Raw genomic sequence first — 25,337 nt, forward strand, 5'->3', positions numbered from 1 at the left:
TTTACATGAGCATAATTCTGGAAAGATAATTTTTTGTTGTTGTTATAAGGGTTAAAAGTTTACCAGAGATTTCTCATTTTTCCAACAACATTTACAAAACCATTTTTTTTTAGGGACCACCTCAAATTTGAAGTGAGTTTTGGGGGGGTCAATATAACAGAAAATACCCAAAAGTGACACCATTCTAAAAACTGCACCCCTCAAGGTGTGCAAAACCACATTCAAAAAGTTTATTAACCCTTTAAGTGCTTCATGAGAACTAAAGCAATGTGGAAGAAAAAAATGAACATTTCACTTTATTCACAAGAAATTTACTTTGGAACAAATTTTTTTTTCAAAAGGGTATCAGGAGAAAATGGACCACAAAAGTTGTTGTGCAATTTCTCCTGAGTACGTCGATACCCCGTATGTGGGGGAAAACCACTGGTTGGGCGCATGGCAGGGCTCAGAAGGGAGGGAGCACGTTTGACCTTTTGAATGCAAAATTGGCTTGAATCAATGGTGGCGCCATGTCGCGCTTGGAGACCCCCTGATGTACCTAAACAGTGGAATCCCCCAATTCTAACTCCAAACCTAACCCCAACATACCCCTATCCCTAATCCCAACCCTAACCATAACCCTAGCCACAAACCTAACCCTAACACATCCCTAAATCTAATCACAACCATAACTGTAATCCCAACCATAACCACAACCCTAACCCTAGCCCAACCGTAACATTAGCCCAACCCTAACTTTCGCCCAACCCTAAATTTAGCCCAACCCTAACCCTAGCCCCAAATCTAAACCTAGCCCTAACCCTAATTTTAGCCAAACCCTAACTTTAGCCCAACTCGAACATTAGCCCAACTCTAACCCAAATGGAAAAATGGAAATAAATAATTGTTTCTAATTTATTATTTTTACCTAATTAAGGGGTGATAAAGGGGGTTTTTATTTACTTTTTGTATTTTAATCATTGTGATAGGGTCTATCACAGTGATCAAAATGAACCAATAGGAAAAGCTTCCTATTGTTGCTGGGTGCAGGCCGGCAGATCTCGGCGGGCACACTTTGTGTGCTCCCGCAATTTTCTCCCGAAAGAAGACGTCGGCGGCACTTCACAGGGGGGGATGCAGGGACACCGGAGGTACCTGTGGGGATCAGAGGGCCCCATTTCTTTCTCCTCTGATGTGTGATCACATCAGAGGAGAGAGAAATGAAATGGGAAATCAGACTTTTTTTTGCAGTTGCCGTTATAACCTTAACGGCAATCACAACAATGGGGTCGGTAAAAACCGACCTGAATCATGTTCTCTGGGGACTCAGCTAGCCGTGACCCCAGAGAAATTGTGACACTGGGGGGTTCTATCCACTTATTTCTCAGCGCCATTAAAAAGCAGCGCTGAGGCATAAGTACCTTTAACTGCTGCCGTTAAAAGGTATATCGGTGGTCATTAAGGGATTAAACAGTCACGATGTCCTGTCTGTTTACCCTTATGCTTCCTCCCCTGCCCAGGAGATGTGGTCTGATCAGATCATGTTCTTGCACAGTAAGACAGACATTGCACAGTACACATCAGGGGCATGTTTATAAGATTATCTCAGCACAAGAACTTTTTTTAAAATATCTAATTGTGGAACTTATTATTATTCCAAAATCTATTGATTAAAGTATACTTTGCTAGTGAGAAAAAAATCCCTCCTTAAGCTCCCTCCATACATACTTAACTCCTTAAAGGGAACTTGTTAGCAGATTGTGTCGCTATAAGATGCTGCCACCGACTTTCAGGGCTTATCTACAGCATTCTATAATGCTGTAGCTAAGCCCCCCGTATGACCTGCAAGTGAAGAAAAATAAGTTATATTATACTCACCCGGGGGAGCAGTCCGGTCCGATGGGTGTTGCAGGTCCGGATCCGAGGCCTCCCATCTTCTTGTGACACCGCCCTTCTGCTTCTTCCTCACTCCCCGGCATCGGTGCTCCTGCGTAGGTGTACTTCTCTGCCCTGTTGAGGTCAGAGTAAAGTACTGCATTGCACAGGCACCTTTAAAGGTCAGAGAGGCCCAGCGCCTGTGCACTGCAGGAATTTACTCTGCCCTCAACAGGGCAAAAAAGTATGCCTGCATAGGAGCGCCGATGCCGGGGAGCTATGAAGCAAGCAGGAGGGCAGCATCGCAAGAAGATGGGAGGCGCCGGACCCGAACATGCGACACCCATCAGACCAGACTGCACCGGACCGCCCCACGGAGAGAGTATAATATAACTTATTTTTCTTCACTTGCAGGTCATACAAGGGGCTTATCTACAGCATTGTAGAATGCATTGTAGAATGCTGTAGATAAGCCCTGAAAGGAAGTGGCCATATCTTATAGCAGCAAAATCTGCTGACTGGTTTCCTTTAAGCTCTCTTCATACATGCTCTAAAAGCAGTAACAGGAGCTATCTTTTTAACCCATTAGGCTAAGTTCCCATGATGAACTTTTGGTGAATTTTTCATGTTGCAGATTTTCTGTACCTATTATGTAATTTTTTCATTGTGGGTTTGAGTGCTTTTTATCACGTTTCAATGCTGCAGTTTTTGTCTCTGTTTTGTCATGTTTTAAACAAAACTGCTATCTTTTTGATTCTTCCTGGCATTTGGCTTTGACAAAACTATATTGATATAGCCATATGGAATTACATGCATTTATCATGCATTTGCGCAAAGAAAATGCACTAAACATGCATGTGCTTTTTTGCCTGTGGATTTTCTGCATCTAGAGCAAGTCATTGGGAAATAAAACTCAGCCTATTCACGACAAAAATGTACATGTTGTAGAGGTAAAAGACGCACCACAGGTAAATTTACGCTGAGTAAAAAAGAAAGCATGCGTGCGATTTCTATATCCGACAGAATCTGTGCCTACTATGCTCACACTCTGATCAGAGTTTGAGTGGAGTGTCATTTGCATAATCAAGCCGATTCTCTTGAATCAGAAAATCTTCAGCCATCTGACCCTGCTAAAAAGGTTTAAAATTAACCCAAAGCTCAAGTAATATGCACCACTCTGGCACACTGTGATTTTTTATTTATACTGATAGGTAAGCATTAAAGGGAACCTGTCACATCCAGCAATGCTATTTACCTGTAGATATAGGGTAAATCTGTAAGTAGAGTTTAAATTACGTGTAGCCCACTTTTTTGAGAAGCGGTTCTAGGGAGAAATAGAACTTATATCTTCCCTGCAGCCACTTGCTTCCAATCATTGGGGCGGTGCAGGGAGCAATTATAGTCATTTTTCACTATATAGTGAGCCTGCTACTATTCTTCCTGTACTTTCACTGACAGCTTGCTTGGCAGATATACACTGGGGAGCAGGATAGCAATCAAAATGCCGGGAGTGATTACAGCATGTTTGCTGTAGATTGAGCGATGACTGTTATCACTACCTGCACCTTTGTCTGGCAGTGAGCAGCTACAGGGTGGATATAAGTTTATTTTCTTCCTGACCCCACCTCTTCAGTAAGGAAGCCTAAGGCCTGTCCCACACGTCCAGATAATTCCGGTACCGGAAAAAAACGGTACCGGAATTATCCGTGTCCGTGTGCCCTGCGTTTCTGTGGCACATCAGTGTGGCACACGTGTGCCTCCCGTGTGCCCACTGGGTACCACACGCACCGTGCAGGAGACAGCGCTAAAGTTTAGCGCTGTCCCCTGCATCGTGCTGAAGCCGCGATTCATATATTCTGTGCAGCAGCGTTTGCTGTAAAGAAGATATGAATAATCCATTTTTTTACTGGTATTTCGTGTTTAAAATAAAGCTCCATGTCCCCACCCCCTGTGCGCCCCCCCCCCGCTGTTCTGAAAATACTCACCCGGCTCCCTCGTTGGCTGTCGCTGCTTCCTGTCCTGGCCGCAGCTTCTCCTGTATGCGGTCACGTGGGGCCGCTCATTTACAGTAATGAATATGCGGCTCCACCCCTATGGGAGGTGACTGTAATCGGCGGCCCCATGTGACCGCATACAGTAGAAGGTGCGGCCAGGACAGGAAGCAGCGACAGCCAACGAAGGAGTTTATTTTAAACACGAAATACCAGTAAAAAAATGGATTATTCATATCTTCTTTACAGAAAACGCTGCTGCACAGAAGATATGAATCGCGGCTTCAGCACCATGTGGGGGGGACAGCGCTTACTGGAGCGCTGTCTCCTGCACGGCACACGGAGAACGTCCGTGTGCGGTACGTGTTTTACACGGACCCATTGACTTTAATGTAATACGTGCGCTCCCACGAACACTGACATGTCTCCGTGTTTGGCACACGGAGACACGGTCCGCAAAAAATCAATGACATCTGCACAGATGCATTGATTTTAATGTGTCTACGGCTACTTTCACACTAGCGTCGGGCTCGGCCCGTCGCGGTGCGTCGGGCCGAGGTTCCCGACGCTAGCATTGTCTCCGCCGCACAACGGGGGCAGAGGATGCATTTTTCCAGCGCATCCGCTGCCCCATTGTGAGGTGCGGGGAAGTGCGGGGAGGTGGGGGCAGAGTTCCGGCCGCGCATGCGCGGTCGGAAAAAGCGGACCGTCGTGAGCAAAAAACGTTACATGTAGTGTTTTTGGGTCCCGACGGTCCGCCACAACACGGCGCAACCATCGCACGACGGTTGCGACGTGTGTCAATCCGTCGCAATACGTCGCTTAATGTTAGTCTATGGGGAAAAAACGCATCCTGCAAGCACTTTTGCAGGATGCGTTTTTTCGGCAAAACGACGCATTGTGGCGGATTGCAGTTAACGCTAGTGTGAAAGTAGCCTACGTGTGTCAGTGGCTCCGGTACGTGAGGAAACTGTCACCTCACGTACCGGAGCCACTGATGTGTGAAACCGGCCTAACTTGACTTTAACATCACTTCCAAATTAACCCTATATCATCAGGTTAATAGCATTCCTGGAAGTGTCAAGTTCCCTTTAATGACTTTTTCCACCAAACTGAATCATAACCATAACTTTGACAAGCAAAATCTTACTTAGCATCTTTGGCTCTCTGGGTGAGTTTTTTCACTTCTTCCAGTTGGTTTTGCAAGTCTATTTTGTTATTCTTGTAATCATCACAATACTTTTTAATTTTGTTTAACATGTTAATTAAATCATAAGGAGCAACTGGGAGCTTAATATCCAGAATTGCATTTGCTATCTTCTCTATTTCTTCTGCGCCTACAGTGCCATCTGAAAAGAGAACAACATCAGGTCAGTACGTTATGGAATTTTCTTATTCTTATTCCTATTTTGTTTCTGCTCTTCTTTATCAAACCATTAACTGGCTTTTTCAACAAGAATATACTGAATCATTGTATCAGTCACATCAATGAGTGTTTCTTTGTTATTTACATTCCGTGTTCATTGCTTTTTATTTATTGTTTTTTTAAGTAAACATTTAAATTTAAATGTGAAATGAATGCAGATTTGTCCCCAGATGTCACAATACAAACCCTCATACAATATTAAATACATTTTGCAGACCTGATGAGGTTGGTGGCATAGTGACACATAATGTATAGCTGAAAGAACCGAAGTAGAGGATAACACCTCCACAATATGCATCTAAAAATTGCAGCTTGAATATGGCCAATAGCAGGCTTTTAATTTAGCAGCGATTATGAGGCTTTAACATAAAACTGCCATGAAGAATAGTAATACTATAGGATTATTTAAGCAATTTACAACCAAACAAGTGTTTATACTAGATAATTCTTACCAACTTCCGCTGGTGTCTTGCCTCCACTCATTTCCCGACATTGGTGGACTGGTACGCTGTCTATAAATAACCAGTGAAACAGCAATCAAATGCATATTTACTAATGACGTTATAATGTCACCATGAAGGTATAATTTGCTTTAAAAATCTAGTATAATTTCCCCTTCTAATCTCCTCTTCTAATATGACAAGTTATCTGCATATCTGGCTCTGTACCCACCAGGAATATAGCTTGATTATATGTTTTACTGGCTAAAAGATTGTTTTTATACATTAGTCTGCAATAACATCAATCCCTTTCTCACATCCTCTGCACATGTATGGCGGATTTCAGGTTGAAGCTTATGGAGCTCCCGAGCGCTTATTATCATGTATGGTTGGTGCCAGCACCTGAGGCCAGAGTCACACTAAACGTATGAAAAGTCGGCTTGAGTCTCCCTTCTGAGAGTGAAATGCGAATGTCATGCGGGTAAAATCCGATTTTTCACACTTAGCATCCGATTTACATCTGAATGCAGTGCAATTGCTATCCAATTGCAGTGTGATTTTAACATGAGCTTTTACATACAGCAATTCTCTGTCATTTACACATCGTTTTAAAAGGAAATATACATAAAAAAACACAAACACATAAATTTACATAAATATATATATACTATGTATATATATATATATATATATATATATATATATATATAGATATATATATAGATACAAAAAAAGATGAAAACAGCACAAGCTCACCGACGGGTGCCAGGCCTCCCAGGCAGGACAGTCCACTCATCCACCCAAATATCATAGAAATTGAAAAAGGAAGGCAGCACTCTAGTATTTGCAAAGGTGAAAAAGCTGTGACGTTTATTTCAGACCCACATCTTCATACGACGTTTCGGCTCACACTGAGCCTTTCTCAAGCAGTGGGAGGTTACAATTCATGTGCTTATATACCTGTGATTCACAATTATTTGCATACCATACAGCCATAAAAAGTGTTTACAGTGTTAAATAAAAGTTAATTCATTTCATAAGTGTTTCTTTAATATACAAGGTGCGTTGTGCTAAAGTGCTGTTATGGACTATTCAGACTCCATTAATACTCCAATTATTTGCTTGCAACTTATTGCGTTCTTATATAACAAACTATTGCCATAATGGTTCATATTTACAGGTGTCATTGAGTTTTTTAGCGCTTACCCCACCAAATGAACGAGACCCACATGGAGGACTGTATGGACGCCAGTCTCGGCGTTCCCTATATTCTACTGCGCATGTCTGAATATTCACTTCCTGGTATGCGAGTCAGTGAGATTGCGCCTGCGCATAGGTGCCCAGTTAGTGCCGTTCCTCCATCTTAGTTGTGGCATCCCACTTCATATTACTTATTATTTAGCGCTTCAGCGCTGGGCACTATTTTTGCTGTACTGCACCATCCTATATATGGCTATATCAATAATGATGTTATTAATAGCATTGGTCCTCTAATTTTATCACAGTATTGTTTATACTACTTATATGATTCACTTTTGGCTGATAGCCTGAATAAGGTATTGTCCTATCAGCCAAAAGTGAATCATATAAGTAGTATAAACAATACTGTGATAAAATTAGAGGACCAATGCTATTAATAACATCATTATTGATATAGCCATATATAGGATGGTGCAGTACAGCAAAAATAGTGCCCAGCGCTGAAGCGCTAAATAATAAGTAATATGAAGTGGGATGCCACAACTAAGATGGAGGAACGGCACTAACTGGGCACCTATGCGCAGGCGCAATCTCACTGACTCGCATACCAGGAAGTGAATATTCAGACATGCGCAGTAGAATATAGGGAACGCCGAGACTGGCGTCCATACAGTCCTCCATGTGGGTCTCGTTCATTTGGTGGGGTAAGCGCTAAAAAACTCAATGACACCTGTAAATATGAACCATTATGGCAATAGTTTGTTATATAAGAACGCAATAAGTTGCAAGCAAATAATTGGAGTATTAATGGAGTCTGAATAGTCCATAACAGCACTTTAGCACAACGCACCTTGTATATTAAAGAAACACTTATGAAATGAATTAACTTTTATTTAACACTGTAAACACTTTTTATGGCTGTATGGTATGCAAATAATTGTGAATCACAGGTATATAAGCACATGAATTGTAACCTCCCACTGCTTGAGAAAGGCTCAGTGTGAGCCGAAACGTCGTATGAAGATGTGGGTCTGAAATAAACGTCACAGCTTTTTCACCTTTGCAAATACTGGAGTGCTGCCTTCCTTTTTCAATTTCTATATATATATATATATATATATATATATATATATATATATATATATATATATATATATATGCTAGCTGTTTCCAGCCAGCTAACGCTCGGCACGCTCATTGCTATCTAATTAACGCTGCAGGTGATTAACCTAAAGTAAATAATGACAACATTCAATAGCGCTTATGCAGGTGGTAAATTAACTTAAAATGAAGTTAATAACAATAACTAGATGGGTATTTCCTGAAGGAACTACAGATAGTGCTTTGGAATGGTGCCCGGGCTGCCCCTGCAAGACTTTGACACTTGGGTGCCCCTCAGGCGGTCCGATTTGGTGGGTTGGGTCAATCTGGGTCTGATTTTGTGGGTGGGGTAAATCTAGGTCCGATTCGGTGGGCGGGGTCACTTTTGGTCCGATTCTGTGGGCGCGGCCACTCTGGGTCCGATTCGGTGGGCGGAGCCACTCTGGGTCCGATTTGGTGGGCGGGGCACCTTAGGGACCAATTTGGTGGGTGGGGTCACTCGGTCCGATTTGGTGGGCTGGGCACCTCAGGGTCTGATTTGGTGGGCTGGGCACCTCAGGGTCCGATTTGGTGGGTGGGGTCACTCTGGGTCCGATTTGGTGGGCGGGGTCACTCTGGGCCTGATTTGGTGGAAGGGGTCACTCTGGGTCCGATTTGGTGGAAGGGGTCACTCTGGGTCTGATTTGGTGGAAGGGGTCACTCTGGGTCCGATTTGGTGGGCGGAGCCACTCTGGGTCCGATTTGGTGGGCGGGGTCACTCTGGGACTGATTTAGGGGGCGGGGTCACTCTGGGTCTGATTTGGTGAGCCGGGCCCCTCGGGGTCCGATTTGGTGAGCGGGGTAATCTACTATATAATTGTCTAAGGGCACTTCCGTCTTTCTGTCTCACAACACCGCTACGTCATCATCTCGTGAGACCGCAATGCACTCTTGGGACCGGAGCGCGCAACAAGCATCGGGTACCGGCCACTCCAGGTGCAACAAGCATCGTGTACCGGCCGCTCTAGGAGGTGCAACAACCATCAGATACCGGCCGCTCCAGGAGGTGAGTATGTAACTTTTTTATTTTAATTCTTTTTTTTTTTTAACAGGGATATGCAGTATACTATGTGACTGGACAATATACTACGTGACTGGGCAGTATAACTACGTGGCTCTGTGCTGTATACTGCGTGGCTCTGCGCTGTATACTGCGTGGCTCTGCGCTGTATACTACGCGGCTCTGCGCTGTATACTACGCGGCTCTGCGCTGTATACTACGCGGCTCTGCGCTGTATACTGCGCGGCTCTGCGCTGTGTACTGCGCGGCTCTGCGCTGTGTACTGCACGGCTCTGCGCTGTGTACTGTGCGGCTCTGCACTGTGTACTGCGCGTTCTGCGCTGTATACTGCGCGGCTCTGCGCTGTATACTGCGCGGCTCTGCGCTTTGTACTGCGCGGCTCTGCGCTGTATACTGCGGGGCTCTGCACTGTATACTGCGCGGCTCTGCGCTGCATACTGCGTGGCTCTACGCTGTGTACTGCGCGGCTCTGCGCTGTTTACTGCGGGGCTCTGCACAGTATACTACGCGGCTCTGCGCTGTATACTGCGCGGCTCTGCGCTGCATACTGCGTGGCTCTACGCTGTGTACTGCGCGGCTCTGCGCTGTATACTGCGCGGCTCTGCGCTGTATACTGGGTGGCTCTGCGCTGTGTACTGCGCGGCTCTGTGCTGTGTACTGCGCGGCTCTGCTCTGTGTACTGCGCGGCTCTGCGCTGTGTACTGCACGGCTCTGCGCTGTGTACTGCGCGGCTCTGCGCTTTATACTGCGCAGCTCTGCGCTCTGTACTGCGCGGCTCTGCGCTGTGTACTGCGCGGCTCTCCGCTGTGTACTGCGCGGCTCTGCGCTGTGTACTGCGCGGCTCTGCGCTGTGTACTGCGCGGCTCTGCGCTGTGTACTGCTCGGCTCTGCGCTGTGTACTGCGCGGCTCTCCGCTGTGTACTGCGCGGCTCTGCGCTGTGTACTGCGCAGCTCTGCGCTGTGTACTGCGCGGCTCTGCGCTGTGTACTGCGTGGCTCTCCGCTTTATACTGCGCGGCTCTGCGCTGTGTACTGCGCGGCTCTGCGCTGTGTACTGCGCGGCTCTGCGCTGTGTACTGCGCGGCTCTGCGCTGTGTATTGCGCAGCTCTGCGCTGTGTACTGCTCGGCTCTGCACTGTGTACTGCGCGGCTCTCCGCTTTATACTGCGCGGCTCTGCGCTGTGTACTGCGCGGCTCTGCGCTGTGTACTGCGTGGCTCTGTGCTGTGTACTGCGCGGTTCTGCGCTGTGTACTGCTCGGCTCTGCGCTGTGTACTACGCGGCTCTGTGCTGTGTACTGCGCGGCTCTGCGCTGTGTACTGCGCGGCTCTGCGCTGTGTACTGCTCGGCTCTGCGCTGTGTACTACGCGGCTCTGTGCTGTGTACTGCGCGGCTCTGCGCTGTGTACTGCGCGGCTCTGCGCTGTGTACTGCTCGGCTCTGCGCTGTGTACTGCTCGGCTCTGCGCTGTGTACTGCGTGGCTCTGCGCTGTGTACTGCGCGGCTCTGTGCTGTGTACTACGCGGCTCTCCGCTTTATACTGCGCGGCTCTGCGCTGTGTACTGCGCGGCTCTGCGCTGTGTACTGCGCGGCTCTGCGCTGTGTACTGCGCGGCTCTGCGCTTTATACTGCGCGGCTTTGCGCTGTGTACTGAATGGCTCTGCGCTGTGTACTGCGCGGCTCTGCGCTGTGTACTGCGCGGCTCTGCGCTGTGTACTGCGCGGCTCTGCGCTGTGTACTGCGCGGCTCTGCGCTGTGTACTGCACGGCTCTGCGCTTTATACTGCACGGCTCTGCGCTGTGTACTGCACGGCTCTGCGCTGTGTACTGCGCGGCTCTGCGCTGTGTACTGCGCGGCTCTGCGCTGTGTACTGCGTGGCTCTGCGCTGTGTACTGCGTGGCTCTGCGCTTTGTACTGTGTGGCTGTGCAATATACTACGTGGACATACATATTCTAGAATACCCGATGAGTTAGAACCGGGCCACAGTCTAATAATTATAAGACTACAGATAGTGGTTTGGAATTGTGCTGTACTGTCACTTTAAGAGCTGATATTATCTGACAAAACTTGTGACCTGGTGAGCTGATGTAGATTTCATAGGCGTTGGCATAGTAACTGTGTCTGACTGCGCATATCAATGAGCTAATCGGCCAGGTGGCAGTTATTTTTAGAAATTGCCTCAGAAACCAGCCCATTATAAACGTATAGGAAAATTTCTCTATTGAAACGCATTGAAAGACTTTTTTCAAACACAAATTGCGCAAAAACTACAAATCCGATCGGCACGAAAAATACTTAGCACACCTCTCAGGAACGCTGGCTTCGAAATGACACCTCACTGGAGTCTGTGAGTTTAGCGGTTCGGGCCGCATTACGTGCGGACTGAATAATAAGAATAAGAAGAAGTTTACCACGGTGGAATAACAGTATAGTGCTTTGTTCCAAAGCACTATAATAATAATCATTAAAAATCTGAATACTAATAATAGATTTTATTCACAGTGTAAAATCAAAAACAAACTGGATTCAGTAAGATGTGCGTTTTTTTATTCATTCCAGCATCTAAACAAATTTCATAACAAAACATAAATTGGTGGGGGGGCGGGATTATGTGTGGTGATGTGTTGGGGGGGCGGGATCATGTGTGGTGATGTGGTGGGGGGGCGGGATTGTGTGTGGTAATGTGGTGATGTGGTGTGGATTGTGTGTGGTAATGTGGTGGGGGCGGGATTATGTGTGGTAATGTGGTGGGGGGTGGGATTGTGTGTGGTAATGTGGTGGGGGGTGGGATTATGTGTGGTATTGTGGTGGGGGGCGGGATTGTGTGTGGTGATGGGATGGGGGGTGGAGCTACTGTGCAGGGGGCGGGATTAGCGAGTAATCACGATGCCTCTTATATATATAGATATATATCTAATATATAAAGCTGAATGTGTGTGTGTGTGTATGTATGTATGTATGTATGTATGTCCGGGATTGGCATCTGAACCGTAGCAGCTACAGCCACAAAATTTTGCACAGTCACACGTCTGGACCCCGAGAGCGTCATAGGCTATGTTGTGAGGTGAAATTTTAACCCCGCGCTTTCCAATTCACCAAACAATTTTGCCCCTATCTACATAATGGGGAAAAAGTGAAAGGAAAAGTGTTGGAGGCGTCGCAGCTACAGGCACAAAATTTTGCACAGTCACACGTCTGGACCCTGAGAGCGTCAAAGCTATATTGTGAGGTGAAATTTTAACCCCGCGCTTTCCAAGTCACCAAACAATTTTGCCCCTATCTACATAATGGGGAAAAAATGAAAGGAAAAGTGTTGGAGGCAAATTAACAGCTGCCAGATGTGAACAAGGGGGACTTAAAGAATGACAGCGATGGCACCAAAGAGTATATACTGTACAGTTGCTAAGGTGGGGCCCCAACATGGGATAATCACACCACCACGGGGATATGAACACACACACAAAATGCGCCACACACTACCACGTGCTCGAACACATATACCACCCTCAGTGCACATTTCACCACACATACACCAACCTCGCCACATAAAAGTAGAAACACAAAAGTCGCCGCTCAAAACTCGCCACGCGCAAAACTCTCCACATGCAAAACTCGCCACACGTGCAAAACTCGCCACACGCAAAACTTGCACACGCAGAAAAATTGCCACACGCAGAAAAATTGCCACATGCACAAAAGTTGCAACACATGCAAAAGTTGCCTCACACAAAACTTGCACATACTCAAAAGGCACCACACATAAAACTCGCCACGCGCAAAACTCGCCATGCGCAAAACTTGCTGCACACAACTTGCTACACTAACCTGTCACATGCAACTCGACACACAAAAAGTTGCTACACGCATGTCGCCACACAAAACTCATCTCACAAAAGTCCCTACATGCATGTCGCCACACGCAACTCAACACACACAACTTGACACACGAAACTCGCCCTAAAACACACACAAGTCTGGTATCCTTCAAAAATAAAAATCTGATTAATAAGCAGACAAACTACAAGAGCAACAAATGTACCATATAGGAATCCGGCAGCTGTCAGTCACATGACCAGTCTATTATGTGTATGTGTGAGCTAATATATACTGCCAGGGGGTGGGCTTACTGTTGGCTGGGGATTTATCAGGCTGCCATTTTAGCTTACAAATACTGAGGTAAAAATACTGACCAAATAACGTGTGAACGAGGGCTAATACAGGAGGAGATGGCATACAGCTATATACTATATACAGGAGATGACACACAGGTATATACTATTTACAGGGGAGATGACACACAGGTATATACTATATACAGGAGGAGATGACACACAGATATATACTATATACAGGAGAGATGACACACAGGTATATACTATATAGAGGAGGAGATGACATACAGGTACATACTACATACAGGAGGAGATGACATACAGGTATATACTATATACAGGAGGAGATGACACACAGGTATATACTATATACAGGAGCAGATTACCTACAGGTATATAGTATATACAGGAGGAGATGACACAGGTATATGCTATGTATAGGAGGAGATGACATACAGGTATATACTATATACAGGAGATGACACACAGATATATACTATATATAGGTGAGATGACACACAGGTATATACTATATACAGGAGATTACATACAGGTATATCTAATATATAAAGCTGAATGTGTGTATGTATGTATGTGTGTATGTCCGGGATTGGCATCTGTACCGTCGCAGCTACAGCCACAAAATTTTGCACAGTCACACGTCTGGACCCCGAGAGCGTCATAGGCTATGTTGTGAGGTGAAATTTTAACCCCGCGCGTTCCAATTCACCAAACAATTTTGCTCCTATCTACATAATGGGGAAAAAGTGAAGGGAAAAGTGTTGGAGGAAAATTGACAGCTGCCAGATGTGAACAATGAGGACTTAAAGAATGAGAGCGATGGCGACAAAGAGTATATACCGTACAGTTGCTAAGGTGGGGCCCCGACATGGGATACTCACCACACACGGGGATATGAACACAAACACAAAATGCGCCACACACTACCACGTGCTTGAACACATATACCACCCTCAGCACACATTTCACCACACACACACACCAACCTCGCCACATAAAAGTCGAAACACAAAAGTCACCACTCAAAACTCGCTACATGCAAAACTCGCCATATGCAAAACTAGGCTCACGCAAAACTCGCCACACGTGCAAAACTCACCTCATGGAAAACTCACCTCATGCAAAACTTGCACACACAGAAAAATTGCCACATGTACAAAAGTTGCACCACATGCAAAAGTTGCCTCACACAAAACTTGCACATACTCAAAATGCACCACACATAAAACTCGCCACGCGCAAAACTCGCCATGCACAAATCTTGCTGCACACAACTTGCTACACTAACCTGTCACATGCAACTCAACACACAAAATGTTGCTACACGCATGTCGCCACACAAAACTCATCTCACAAAAGTCGCTACATGCATGTCGCCACACGCAACTCAACACACACAACTTGACACATAAAACTCGCCCTAAAACACACACAAGTCTGGTATTGTCCTTCAAAAATAAAAATCTGATTAATAAGCAAACTACAAGAGCAACAAATGTACCATATAGGAAATACGGCAGCTGTCAGTCACATGACCTGTCTATTATGTGTATGTGTGAGCTAATATATACTGCCAGGGGGGAGGGCTTCCTGTTGGCTGGGGATTTATCAGGCTGCCAATAGCAACCAATCACAGCTCAGCTTCTATTTTGCTACAGTTAATTAACCTGAGCTCTGATTGGTTAATATAGGCAACAAAGACATTCTCAGTATAACAAAGCTAATATATGTTGTGAAATGCTTCTATTTGCTTAGTTTTTGCCTTTTAATAATTACATTTCTATCTATTTGTTTTGTGGTTTTTGTGTGCAGAATAAATTTTTGTTAACACATTCTATTTTGCTAACAGCAGTCATTAACCCGGGCGAAGCCGGGTAGTACAGCTAGTATAGATATATATATATAAATAATATAAGCCAGCAATTCATGTGCTGTGTACAGTAAAATCACAGAGTGACAGTTTAGAATAGAATAGATAGCTATACAGTATACACATAAAATACATAGATATATAGATGTCACTGACATATATATATATATACTGTATATCTAATATATAAAGCTGAATGTGTATGTGTGTATGTCCGGGATTGGCATCTGCACCGTCGCAGCTACAGCCACAAAATTTTGCACAGTCACACGTCTGGACCCCGAGAGCGTCATAGGCTATGTTGTGAGGCGAAATTTTAACTCCGCGCTTTCCAATTCACCAGACAATTTTGCCCCTATCTACATAATGGGGAAAAAGTGAAAGGAAAAGTGTTGGAGGCTAGTTGACAGCTGCCAGATGTGAACAAGGGGGACTTAAAGAATGAGAGCGATGGCGCCAAAGCATATACACCGTACAGTTGCTAAGGTGGGGCCCCCGACATGGGATACTCACCACACACGGGGATATGAACACACACACAAAATGCGCCACACACTACCACGTGCTTGAACACATATACCACCCTCAGCACACATTTCACCACACATACACCAACCTCGCCACATAAAAGTCGAAACACAAAAGTCAAAACTCGCCACGCGCAAAATTCACCACATGCAAAACTAGGCTCACGCAAAACTTGCCACACGTGCAAAACTCACCTCATGGAAAACTCGCCACATGCAAAACTTGCACACGTGGAAAAATTGCCACATGCACAAAAGTTGCAAAAGTTGCCTCACACAAAACTTGCACATACTCAAAACGCACCACACATAAAACTCGCCACGAGCAAAACTCGCCATGCGCAAAACTTGCTGCACACAACTTGCTACACTAACCTGTCACATGCAACTCAACACAAAAAGTTGCTACACGCATGTCGCCACACAAAACTCATCTCACAAAAGTCGCAACATGCATGCCGCCACACGCAACTCAACACACACAACTTAACACATGAAACTCGCCCTAAAACACACACAAGTCTGGTATTATCCTTCAAAAATAAAAATCTGATTAATAAGCAGTCAAACTACAAGAGCAACAAATGTACCATATAGGAAATACGGCAGCTGTCAGTCACATGACCTGTCTATTACAATATGTGTAAGTGTGAGAATAATATATACTGCCAGGGGGAAGGGCTTACTGTTGCCTGGGGATTTATCAGGCTGCCAATTTAGCTTACAAATACTGAGGTAAATATACTGACCAAATAACGTGTGAACGAGGTCTAATACAGGAGGAGATGACACACAGATATATACTATATACAGGAGCTGATGACACACAGGTATCTAATATATAAAGCTGAATGTGTGTGTGTGTGTATGTATGTATGTATGTATGTATGTCCGGGATTGGCATCTGAACCGTAGCAGCTACAGCCACAAAATTTTGCACAGTCACACGTCTGGACCCCGAGAGCGTCATAGGCTATGTTGTGAGGTGAAATTTTAACCCCGCGCTTTCCAATTCACCAAACAATTTTGCCCCTATCTACATAATGGGGAAAAAGTGAAAGGAAAAGTGTTGAAGGCGTCGCAGCTACAGGCACAAAATTTTGCACAGTCACACGTCTGGACCCTGAGAGCGTCAAAGCTATATTGTGAGGTGAAATTTTAACCCCGCGCTTTCCAAGTCACCAAACAATTTTGCCCCTATCTACATAATGGGGAAAAAATGAAAGGAAAAGTGTTGGAGGCAAATTAACAGCTGCCAGATGTGAACAAGGGGGACTTAAAGAATGACAGCGATGGCACCAAAGAGTATATACTGTACAGTTGCTAAGGTGGGGCCCCAACATGGGATAATCACACCACCACGGGGATATGAACACACACACAAAATGCGCCACACACTACCACGTGCTCGAACACATATACCACCCTCAGTGCACATTTCACCACACATACACCAACCTCGCCACATAAAAGTAGAAACACAAAAGTCGCCGCTCAAAACTCGCCACGCGCAAAACTCTCCACATGCAAAACTCGCCACACGTGCAAAACTCGCCACACGCAAAACTTGCACACGCAGAAAAATTGCCACACGCAGAAAAATTGCCACATGCACAAAAGTTGCAACACATGCAAAAGTTGCCTCACACAAAACTTGCACATACTCAAAAGGCACCACACATAAAACTCGCCACGCGCAAAACTCGCCATGCGCAAAACTTGCTGCACACAACTTGCTACACTAACCTGTCACATGCAACTCGACACACAAAAAGTTGCTACACGCATGTCGCCACACAAAACTCATCTCACAAAAGTCCCTACATGCATGTCGCCACACGCAACTCAACACACACAACTTGACACACGAAACTCGCCCTAAAACACACACAAGTCTGGTATCCTTCAAAAATAAAAATCTGATTAATAAGCAGACAAACTACAAGAGCAACAAATGTACCATATAGGAATCCGGCAGCTGTCAGTCACATGACCAGTCTATTATGTGTATGTGTGAGCTAATATATACTGCCAGGGGGTGGGCTTACTGTTGGCTGGGGATTTATCAGGCTGCCATTTTAGCTTACAAATACTGAGGTAAAAATACTGACCAAATAACGTGTGAACGAGGGCTAATACAGGAGGAGATGGCATACAGCTATATACTATATACAGGAGATGACACACAGGTATATACTATTTACAGGGGAGATGACACACAGGTATATACTATATACAGGAGGAGATGACACACAGATATATACTATATACAGGAGAGATGACACACAGGTATATACTATATAGAGGAGGAGATGACATACAGGTACATACTACATACAGGAGGAGATGACATACAGGTATATACTATATACAGGAGGAGATGACACACAGGTATATACTATATACAGGAGCAGATTACCTACAGGTATATAGTATATACAGGAGGAGATGACACAGGTATATGCTATGTATAGGAGGAGATGACATACAGGTATATACTATATACAGGAGATGACACACAGATATATACTATATATAGGTGAGATGACACACAGGTATATACTATATACAGGAGATTACATACAGGTATATCTAATATATAAAGCTGAATGTGTGTATGTATGTATGTGTGTATGTCCGGGATTGGCATCTGTACCGTCGCAGCTACAGCCACAAAATTTTGCACAGTCACACGTCTGGACCCCGAGAGCGTCATAGGCTATGTTGTGAGGTGAAATTTTAACCCCGCGCGTTCCAATTCACCAAACAATTTTGCTCCTATCTACATAATGGGGAAAAAGTGAAGGGAAAAGTGTTGGAGGAAAATTGACAGCTGCCAGATGTGAACAATGAGGACTTAAAGAATGAGAGCGATGGCGACAAAGAGTATATACCGTACAGTTGCTAAGGTGGGGCCCCGACATGGGATACTCACCACACACGGGGATATGAACACAAACACAAAATGCGCCACACACTACCACGTGCTTGAACACATATACCACCCTCAGCACACATTTCACCACACACACACACCAACCTCGCCACATAAAAGTCGAAACACAAAAGTCACCACTCAAAACTCGCTACATGCAAAACTCGCCATATGCAAAACTAGGCTCACGCAAAACTCGCCACACGTGCAAAACTCACCTCATGGAAAACTCACCTCATGCAAAACTTGCACACACAGAAAAATTGCCACATGTACAAAAGTTGCACCACATGCAAAAGTTGCCTCACACAAAACTTGCACATACTCAAAATGCACCACACATAAAACTCGCCACGCGCAAAACTCGCCATGCACAAATCTTGCTGCACACAACTTGCTACACTAACCTGTCACATGCAACTCAACACACAAAATGTTGCTACACGCATGTCGCCACACAAAACTCATCTCACAAAAGTCGCTACATGCATGTCGCCACACGCAACTCAACACACACAACTTGACACATAAAACTCGCCCTAAAACACACACAAGTCTGGTATTGTCCTTCAAAAATAAAAATCTGATTAATAAGCAAACTACAAGAGCAACAAATGTACCATATAGGAAATACGGCAGCTGTCAGTCACATGACCTGTCTATTATGTGTATGTGTGAGCTAATATATACTGCCAGGGGGGAGGGCTTCCTGTTGGCTGGGGATTTATCAGGCTGCCAATAGCAACCAATCACAGCTCAGCTTCTATTTTGCTACAGTTAATTAACCTGAGCTCTGATTGGTTAATATAGGCAACAAAGACATTCTCAGTATAACAAAGCTAATATATGTTGTGAAATGCTTCTATTTGCTTAGTTTTTGCCTTTTAATAATTACATTTCTATCTATTTGTTTTGTGGTTTTTGTGTGCAGAATAAATTTTTGTTAACACATTCTATTTTGCTAACAGCAGTCATTAACCCGGGCGAAGCCGGGTAGTACAGCTAGTATACTATATAAAGGAGATGACTTACAGGTATATACTACATACAGGAGGAGATGACATACAGGTATATGCTATATATATAGGAGGAGATGACATACAGGTATATACTATATACAGGAGGAGATGACATACAGGAATATACTATATACAGGAGGAGATGACATACAGGTATATACTATATACAGGGGAGATGACACACAGATATATAATATATACAGGAGCAGATGACACACAGGTATATACTATAGACAGGAGGAAATGACTTACAGGTATATACTATATACAGGAGGAGATGACATACAGGTATATACTATATATAGGAGGAGATGACATACAGGTATATACTATATACAGGAGGAGATGACACACATATATACTATATACAGGAGGAGATGACATACAGGTATATACTATACAAAAGAGGAGATGACACATAGGTATATAGAGAAGGAGATGACATACAGCAGGCATATACTATATACAGGGGAGATGACAAAGGTATATACTATATACAGGAGATGGCATACAGGTATATACTATATATAGGAGGAGATGACATACAGGTATATACTATATACAGAAGAGATGACATACAGGTATATACTATATACAGGAGGAGATGACATACAGCAGGTATATACTATTTACAGGGGAGATGACATACAGGTATATACTATATACAGAAGAGATGACATACAGGTATATACTATATACTGGAGGAGATGACACATAGGTATATACAATATACAGGAGGAGATGACATACAGCAGGTATATACTATTTACAGGGGAGAGGACATACAGGTATATACTATATACAGGGGAGATGACATACAGGTATATACTATATATAGGAGGAGATGACATACAGGTGTATACTATATATAAGGGAGATGACAAACATGTATATACTGAGGGGAAAATGAGAGGTGTGAGGTGAAAATGAAAAGGTGTGAGTGCAAAATGAGAGGAGTGAGGGAAAATAGTGGAGTGATCGGAAAATGACAGATGTGAAGTGTTTGGTTGGAATGAGAGGAGTGAGGGGGGAATGAGAGGAGTGAGGGGGAAATGAGAGGTATGAGGGGGAAAATGAGAGGTGTGAGGGAGAAAATGAGAGATGTGAGGGGGAAAATGAGAGGTGTGATGGGAAAATAAGAGAAGTGAGGTGCTATAACTAACCACTGATATTTACTATGCCCAGGCAACGCCGGGCTTTTCAGCTAGTATATATATATATATTTATTATATAGATAGAAGAAAAGCCAGCATGGGCTCCCGCGCAATTTTCGAAACCAGCAGAGGGAACGCCAACTGCTGGGGGCTGATATTTTTAACCTGGGAAGGGGGTAATACCCATGGAGCTTCCCAGGCTATTAATATCAGCTTACAACTGTATACTTAGCCTTTACTGGCTATTAAGATGAGGGACCCTAAAAAAATGATGATGATTCCCCCTGTAATTAATAATCAGCAGAGGCTATGCAGACAACTGCGGGCTGATATTAATAGCCTAGGAAGGTGCCATGGATCCTGGCCCCCCAGGCTAAAAACATCAGCTCTCAACCACCCCAGAAAAGGCACATCTCTAATCTCTAAGATGGGTCAATTCTGGCACTTCGCTTCGCACATCCCACTTGCCCTGTAGCGGTGGCAAGTGGGGTGATAGTTGGGGGGATTGATGTCACCTTTGTATTGTCAAGTGACATCAAGCGCTGAGGTTAGTAATGGGACAATAAGACACCTCTATTACTAACCCCAAAGTCACATTGTATGAAAACACAGACACCCAGAAAAAAAAGTCCTTTAGTTGAAAGAATGACACAGACTCCATTAATAATCTTAATTAAACCATATTTACAACCTTGCCCATTCCCCCAATGCCCTTGTCATCTGCAAAAGAGTTAAAAAACCAAACAATATTCCCCACCTCTCCGCAGAGATGCTGCTAATCCACTTGTTCCATGACGGGTCCAGCTCTGCTACATCTAGATGGCAGGCTGCATGGTTGCATGATGTGACCATACAGCCTGTCATCCGGCAAAGACACTAAGTACCGTGTGCTTAGTATCTTCCTGCAAACTCCTATTCCCTGTCTGAGGGCACCGTGAGCATGAGAAAGTTCTCTTGCTTGTGGTGCCGTAAGACAGGTCCTGCAAGTTCACAGCCAGTGAACTCACTTCACTTTTCTGACTTCAATGCGAGCGCCATTTTAAGGAATATTATTGTTTTTTTAACTCTTTTGCAGATGACAAAGGCATCAGGGGAATGGGCAAAGTCATAAGTATGGTTTAATTAAGATTATTAAATGAGTCTGTGTCATTCTTTCAATTAAAGGACTTTTCTCTGCGTGTCTGTGGTTTCATACAATGTGACTATGGGGTTAGTAATGGGGCGTCTTAATGGAAGAAAGGAAGGAAAATAATAAAGCACAAAAATGAAAATTGGCCTACTCCTTAAGGGGTTAAAACTACTGATGGTGAATTGAATAACAATGAATAGATGACAATGGCACTTTCAAACGGGTGGGATTAGCCATATAGTAAATAGTAATCTACTATATAATCATCTAATTCTGTCTGTTTGTCTGTAACGGAAATCCCGCGTCGCTGCGGTATTGGTGCAGAATTTAACCCCCACTCACAGCGTGACGTAGTTCACTCACGTTTACTGAACAAGTTCTGTCAGTCACAGTGTGATGTAGTTCAGTCATGTTTACTGGACAAGTTCTGTCAGTCACAGTGACACATAGTTCACTCACGTTTACTGAACAAGTTCTGTCAGTCACAGTGCCACATAGTTAACTCATGTTTACTGAACAAGTTCTGTCAGTCACAATGCCACGAAGTTCTGTCACGTTTACAGAACAAGTTCTGTCAGTCACAGTACCACGTAGTTCAGTCACGTTTACTGAATAAGTTCTGTCAGTCACAGTGCCACGTAGTTCAGTCACGTTTACTGAACAAGTTCTGTCAGTCACAGTGCCACATACCCAATGAATTGGGTCACCATCTAGTGACATAGTCGTTCAAATAGTGATGGCTAGAAGACTGGTCCAGGATATGTCTTGGCCTTTTGGAGTGCCCCAGGTATGCAGTAGTGAGGATCAAAGAAAATCCAAGAAAAGACTACTGGTAAACTTGTAACAGGTTCATGGGTGCAAAAAGCCACACCTGACAACTTGGACAACTTAAAGGATCTATAGCTAGCCTCTTAGCATCAGATTCCACAAAATACCTGCAGAGGTATTGTGGTATCTGTGCTTTGTTGCGTTAAGCTGGTCATACCCATTAGATGGTTGTCGGAAGAACGGTGCTTTGGCCAATCACTCAGCCCATCGCCATCTCCGCTGACTCACACATACCACTTGCACTGCCAAACGCTCCTGTGTTCTCTATGAGAAATACGCCGATGGATACATTGGCTGACAGCTTATCTCAGCGAGAACAATGTGATCAGCAGTCCAAAATTGGATATGTCTGGATGGCCTCACTCTGGGATTCTGTGAGGCTTCTTATGGCCTCATTGTGGGACCATTTCCTGTCACTTATACTCTGACCCTTGGCCGAGTATGTTTGACCCTGATGTGGTTTGTGCCTGGGCTACCTTACGTCTGTCTGGTTCTGATTTGGCTGTGTCCCTGTTACAAGTTTTGCCTGCAGTTTTTGTACTGTGCTGCCCTCTCTGTGTATGACCCCTCTGCTACTTCCTGACTACCCTCTGCCTGCTTCTCTTGTACTGCGCTGACTATTCGTTCTGTCTAATCCCTTGGTAACTTTGTCCCATAGTTACCTTTCTAGGAGTTTTCCTTCAGCTCCTAGCTCTCTGAAGCTTAGGCCATGCCCCCAGCAGTCACATGCTTCAGGTCCTGCTTGTCTGAAGCATACATCTTCACCGTTGCTGCCCCGCTCCACAGGTATTTTGGGCACAGTTTGTTTTACTGAGGACACGCGCACTGGCTCAGTGAGCAAGTGCAGTGCGGTGTTCCTGACAATCAAACCCTTCCAGCACCTATACACATTAAACTAAGATGGACCAAGTCAGCCTGTTCTGATTATAAAAAAATCCTCGCACAGGTGGAGGCTAAGTGGATTGTGGTCTTGGGTACCATGACCCCCAGAGGACTAAATGAGTCCCTTTCCTTTTCTTCTTTTCTCTGAATGTGCTTATTCCTTGTGGCTCCACCTCACCTCCGTCTGCAATATACGATTCCTACTCTTGTCTCCCGGGGTCTGGGTGTGTTTTTAATGTTTTTTGGTTTTATTTATCTTATTTATATGTCTGTATTTATTCGTGTTTTTTTCATTTGTTGTTCAAAGCAGGAACTCTCAATTGACTCTCTGCCATCTTTTCTACCCGCCAATGTTGGAATCATCTGTGCCGTGCAAGTGTACAATACATACAAAGATGTGGGACTGTGCTTTATACAAGACCATTTGTGGAATTGAACTGCTATATATTTATGTATTTATCGTATATTTTGTGGTCTGTGTTATACATGTCCCCGCTTATATGCACTTTCTTTTTGTGCGCATGATGTTATTCACATACTGCATGTTTTCATGTTGTTCACTGGTGTCACAGTGGGGGTGCGCTTGCGCGCTGTGATCCTGGCTCCTGGCTATGCAGCGGCGCGTCTTTTTCCTTGTCCGTACGAATGGGGACCGCTCCTCCTCCCCGCTCGTGTGTGATGACGATGACTCCCTGCTCCATCTGCTGGGAGCCTTTGGCTTGCAGTGCGCATGCGCCGCTACGCTCCCTGTGATTGGCCGGCCGGACATCACATGCCGGTTTAAAGGATCATAAAAGGTCCTGGTTGAGCAAATGCCACATCCTCTTGAAAAAGCGGGTCTTTTAACCCGCGAAACGCGCGTCGGGGCATCCACACCCGGTCCGGTATCCCTGTATTTTAGTCCCAGGTGAGCATTCCACCTCTTGATATGATGTAGCTATTGGTAGCACTTTACTATGGGGTCTATGGTGATGCCGTATACATATAATGCTGATATTGCACTTTGCACCTTATTTGAGAAATATATCTGTTTCCAGCAATAAGTAATCAAATACTGAGATGCCGTGGCGCCCTTGGTGTTGTTTTTCCTGCAAAAATTATTTGTGATGACTTGTTTAGTATATTTTGGTGATTTACAATAATAAACTTTTCTATTTTTAGTATACCTGTTTGCTCATTTTTCCTCCTGACAATCATAGCTATTCTGATAGTGGCAGCCAACCGTGTGATTTATATGTTGCTTATCGAATCTCATAACTGAGAGCTGTTGGATAACTTTTGTTCTCAGTTTGATAGAATGATATCACTTTTCCTTCCATTTGCATCCGATTATTTTTCTGTGTTTTTGCTGTTTTTTATTGATATTTGTAGATAACGGGTAAAAAAAGAAGCTGTAAGTTTAGTCTGAGCAGCGCTTCACATGTCGCATCTTTAAAACAGAATTACATTTATTTTGTGCACAGTTGTACACTGTTGTTGACCATTTCATACTGACACAGACCAGTAAGTGCTTTCATCATCATCAGTCCGAAGAAGAAAGCGCTCTCGGGCCTGTGTTCCTTATCTTCCCATAAAGCGTCCCCACTTTCAGATTACTGCATCAAGCTCCATGGTCCCAAAAAATTAAATGCAAGTAACAATGTACTATTGGACACCATATCAGCAATTATCACAGCTCACTCGTCTGATTTTGTTAGGGTCAGTGCAGCCTGTGCTGTTCTATCAATTGCATTGATTGCCAGGGCCATTTCTGCTAGAGGAAGAGATAGAGGCAGAGAGCAGCAAACAGC

General features: G+C 44.4%; 1 protein-coding gene across 3 annotated transcripts in view; it reads right to left on the bottom strand.

Moving 5' to 3' along the window:
- LAMB4 (laminin subunit beta 4) overlaps positions 1–25,337 on the bottom strand; it is a 394,745-nt gene that overhangs the window by 114,008 nt on the left and 255,400 nt on the right. The window contains exons 37-38 of one of the 3 annotated variants that reach the window (XM_077264810.1): positions 5,724–5,779; positions 4,996–5,194 (exon numbers count right to left, since the gene is read on the bottom strand). The exons of 1 other annotated variant lie outside the window; for it this stretch is intronic. In XM_077264810.1, coding sequence (XP_077120925.1) covers positions 4,996–5,194; positions 5,724–5,779 — 255 coding nt within the window. Of the gene's footprint in view, positions 1–4,995; positions 5,195–5,723; positions 5,784–25,337 lie in introns of all 3 variants that reach the window. One more of the 3 variants, XM_077264809.1, reaches the window with a different exon arrangement.

Source organism: Ranitomeya variabilis, chromosome 5, assembly GCF_051348905.1.
Source record: "Ranitomeya variabilis isolate aRanVar5 chromosome 5, aRanVar5.hap1, whole genome shotgun sequence".
NCBI classification, from domain to species: Eukaryota; Metazoa; Chordata; class Amphibia; order Anura; family Dendrobatidae; genus Ranitomeya; species Ranitomeya variabilis.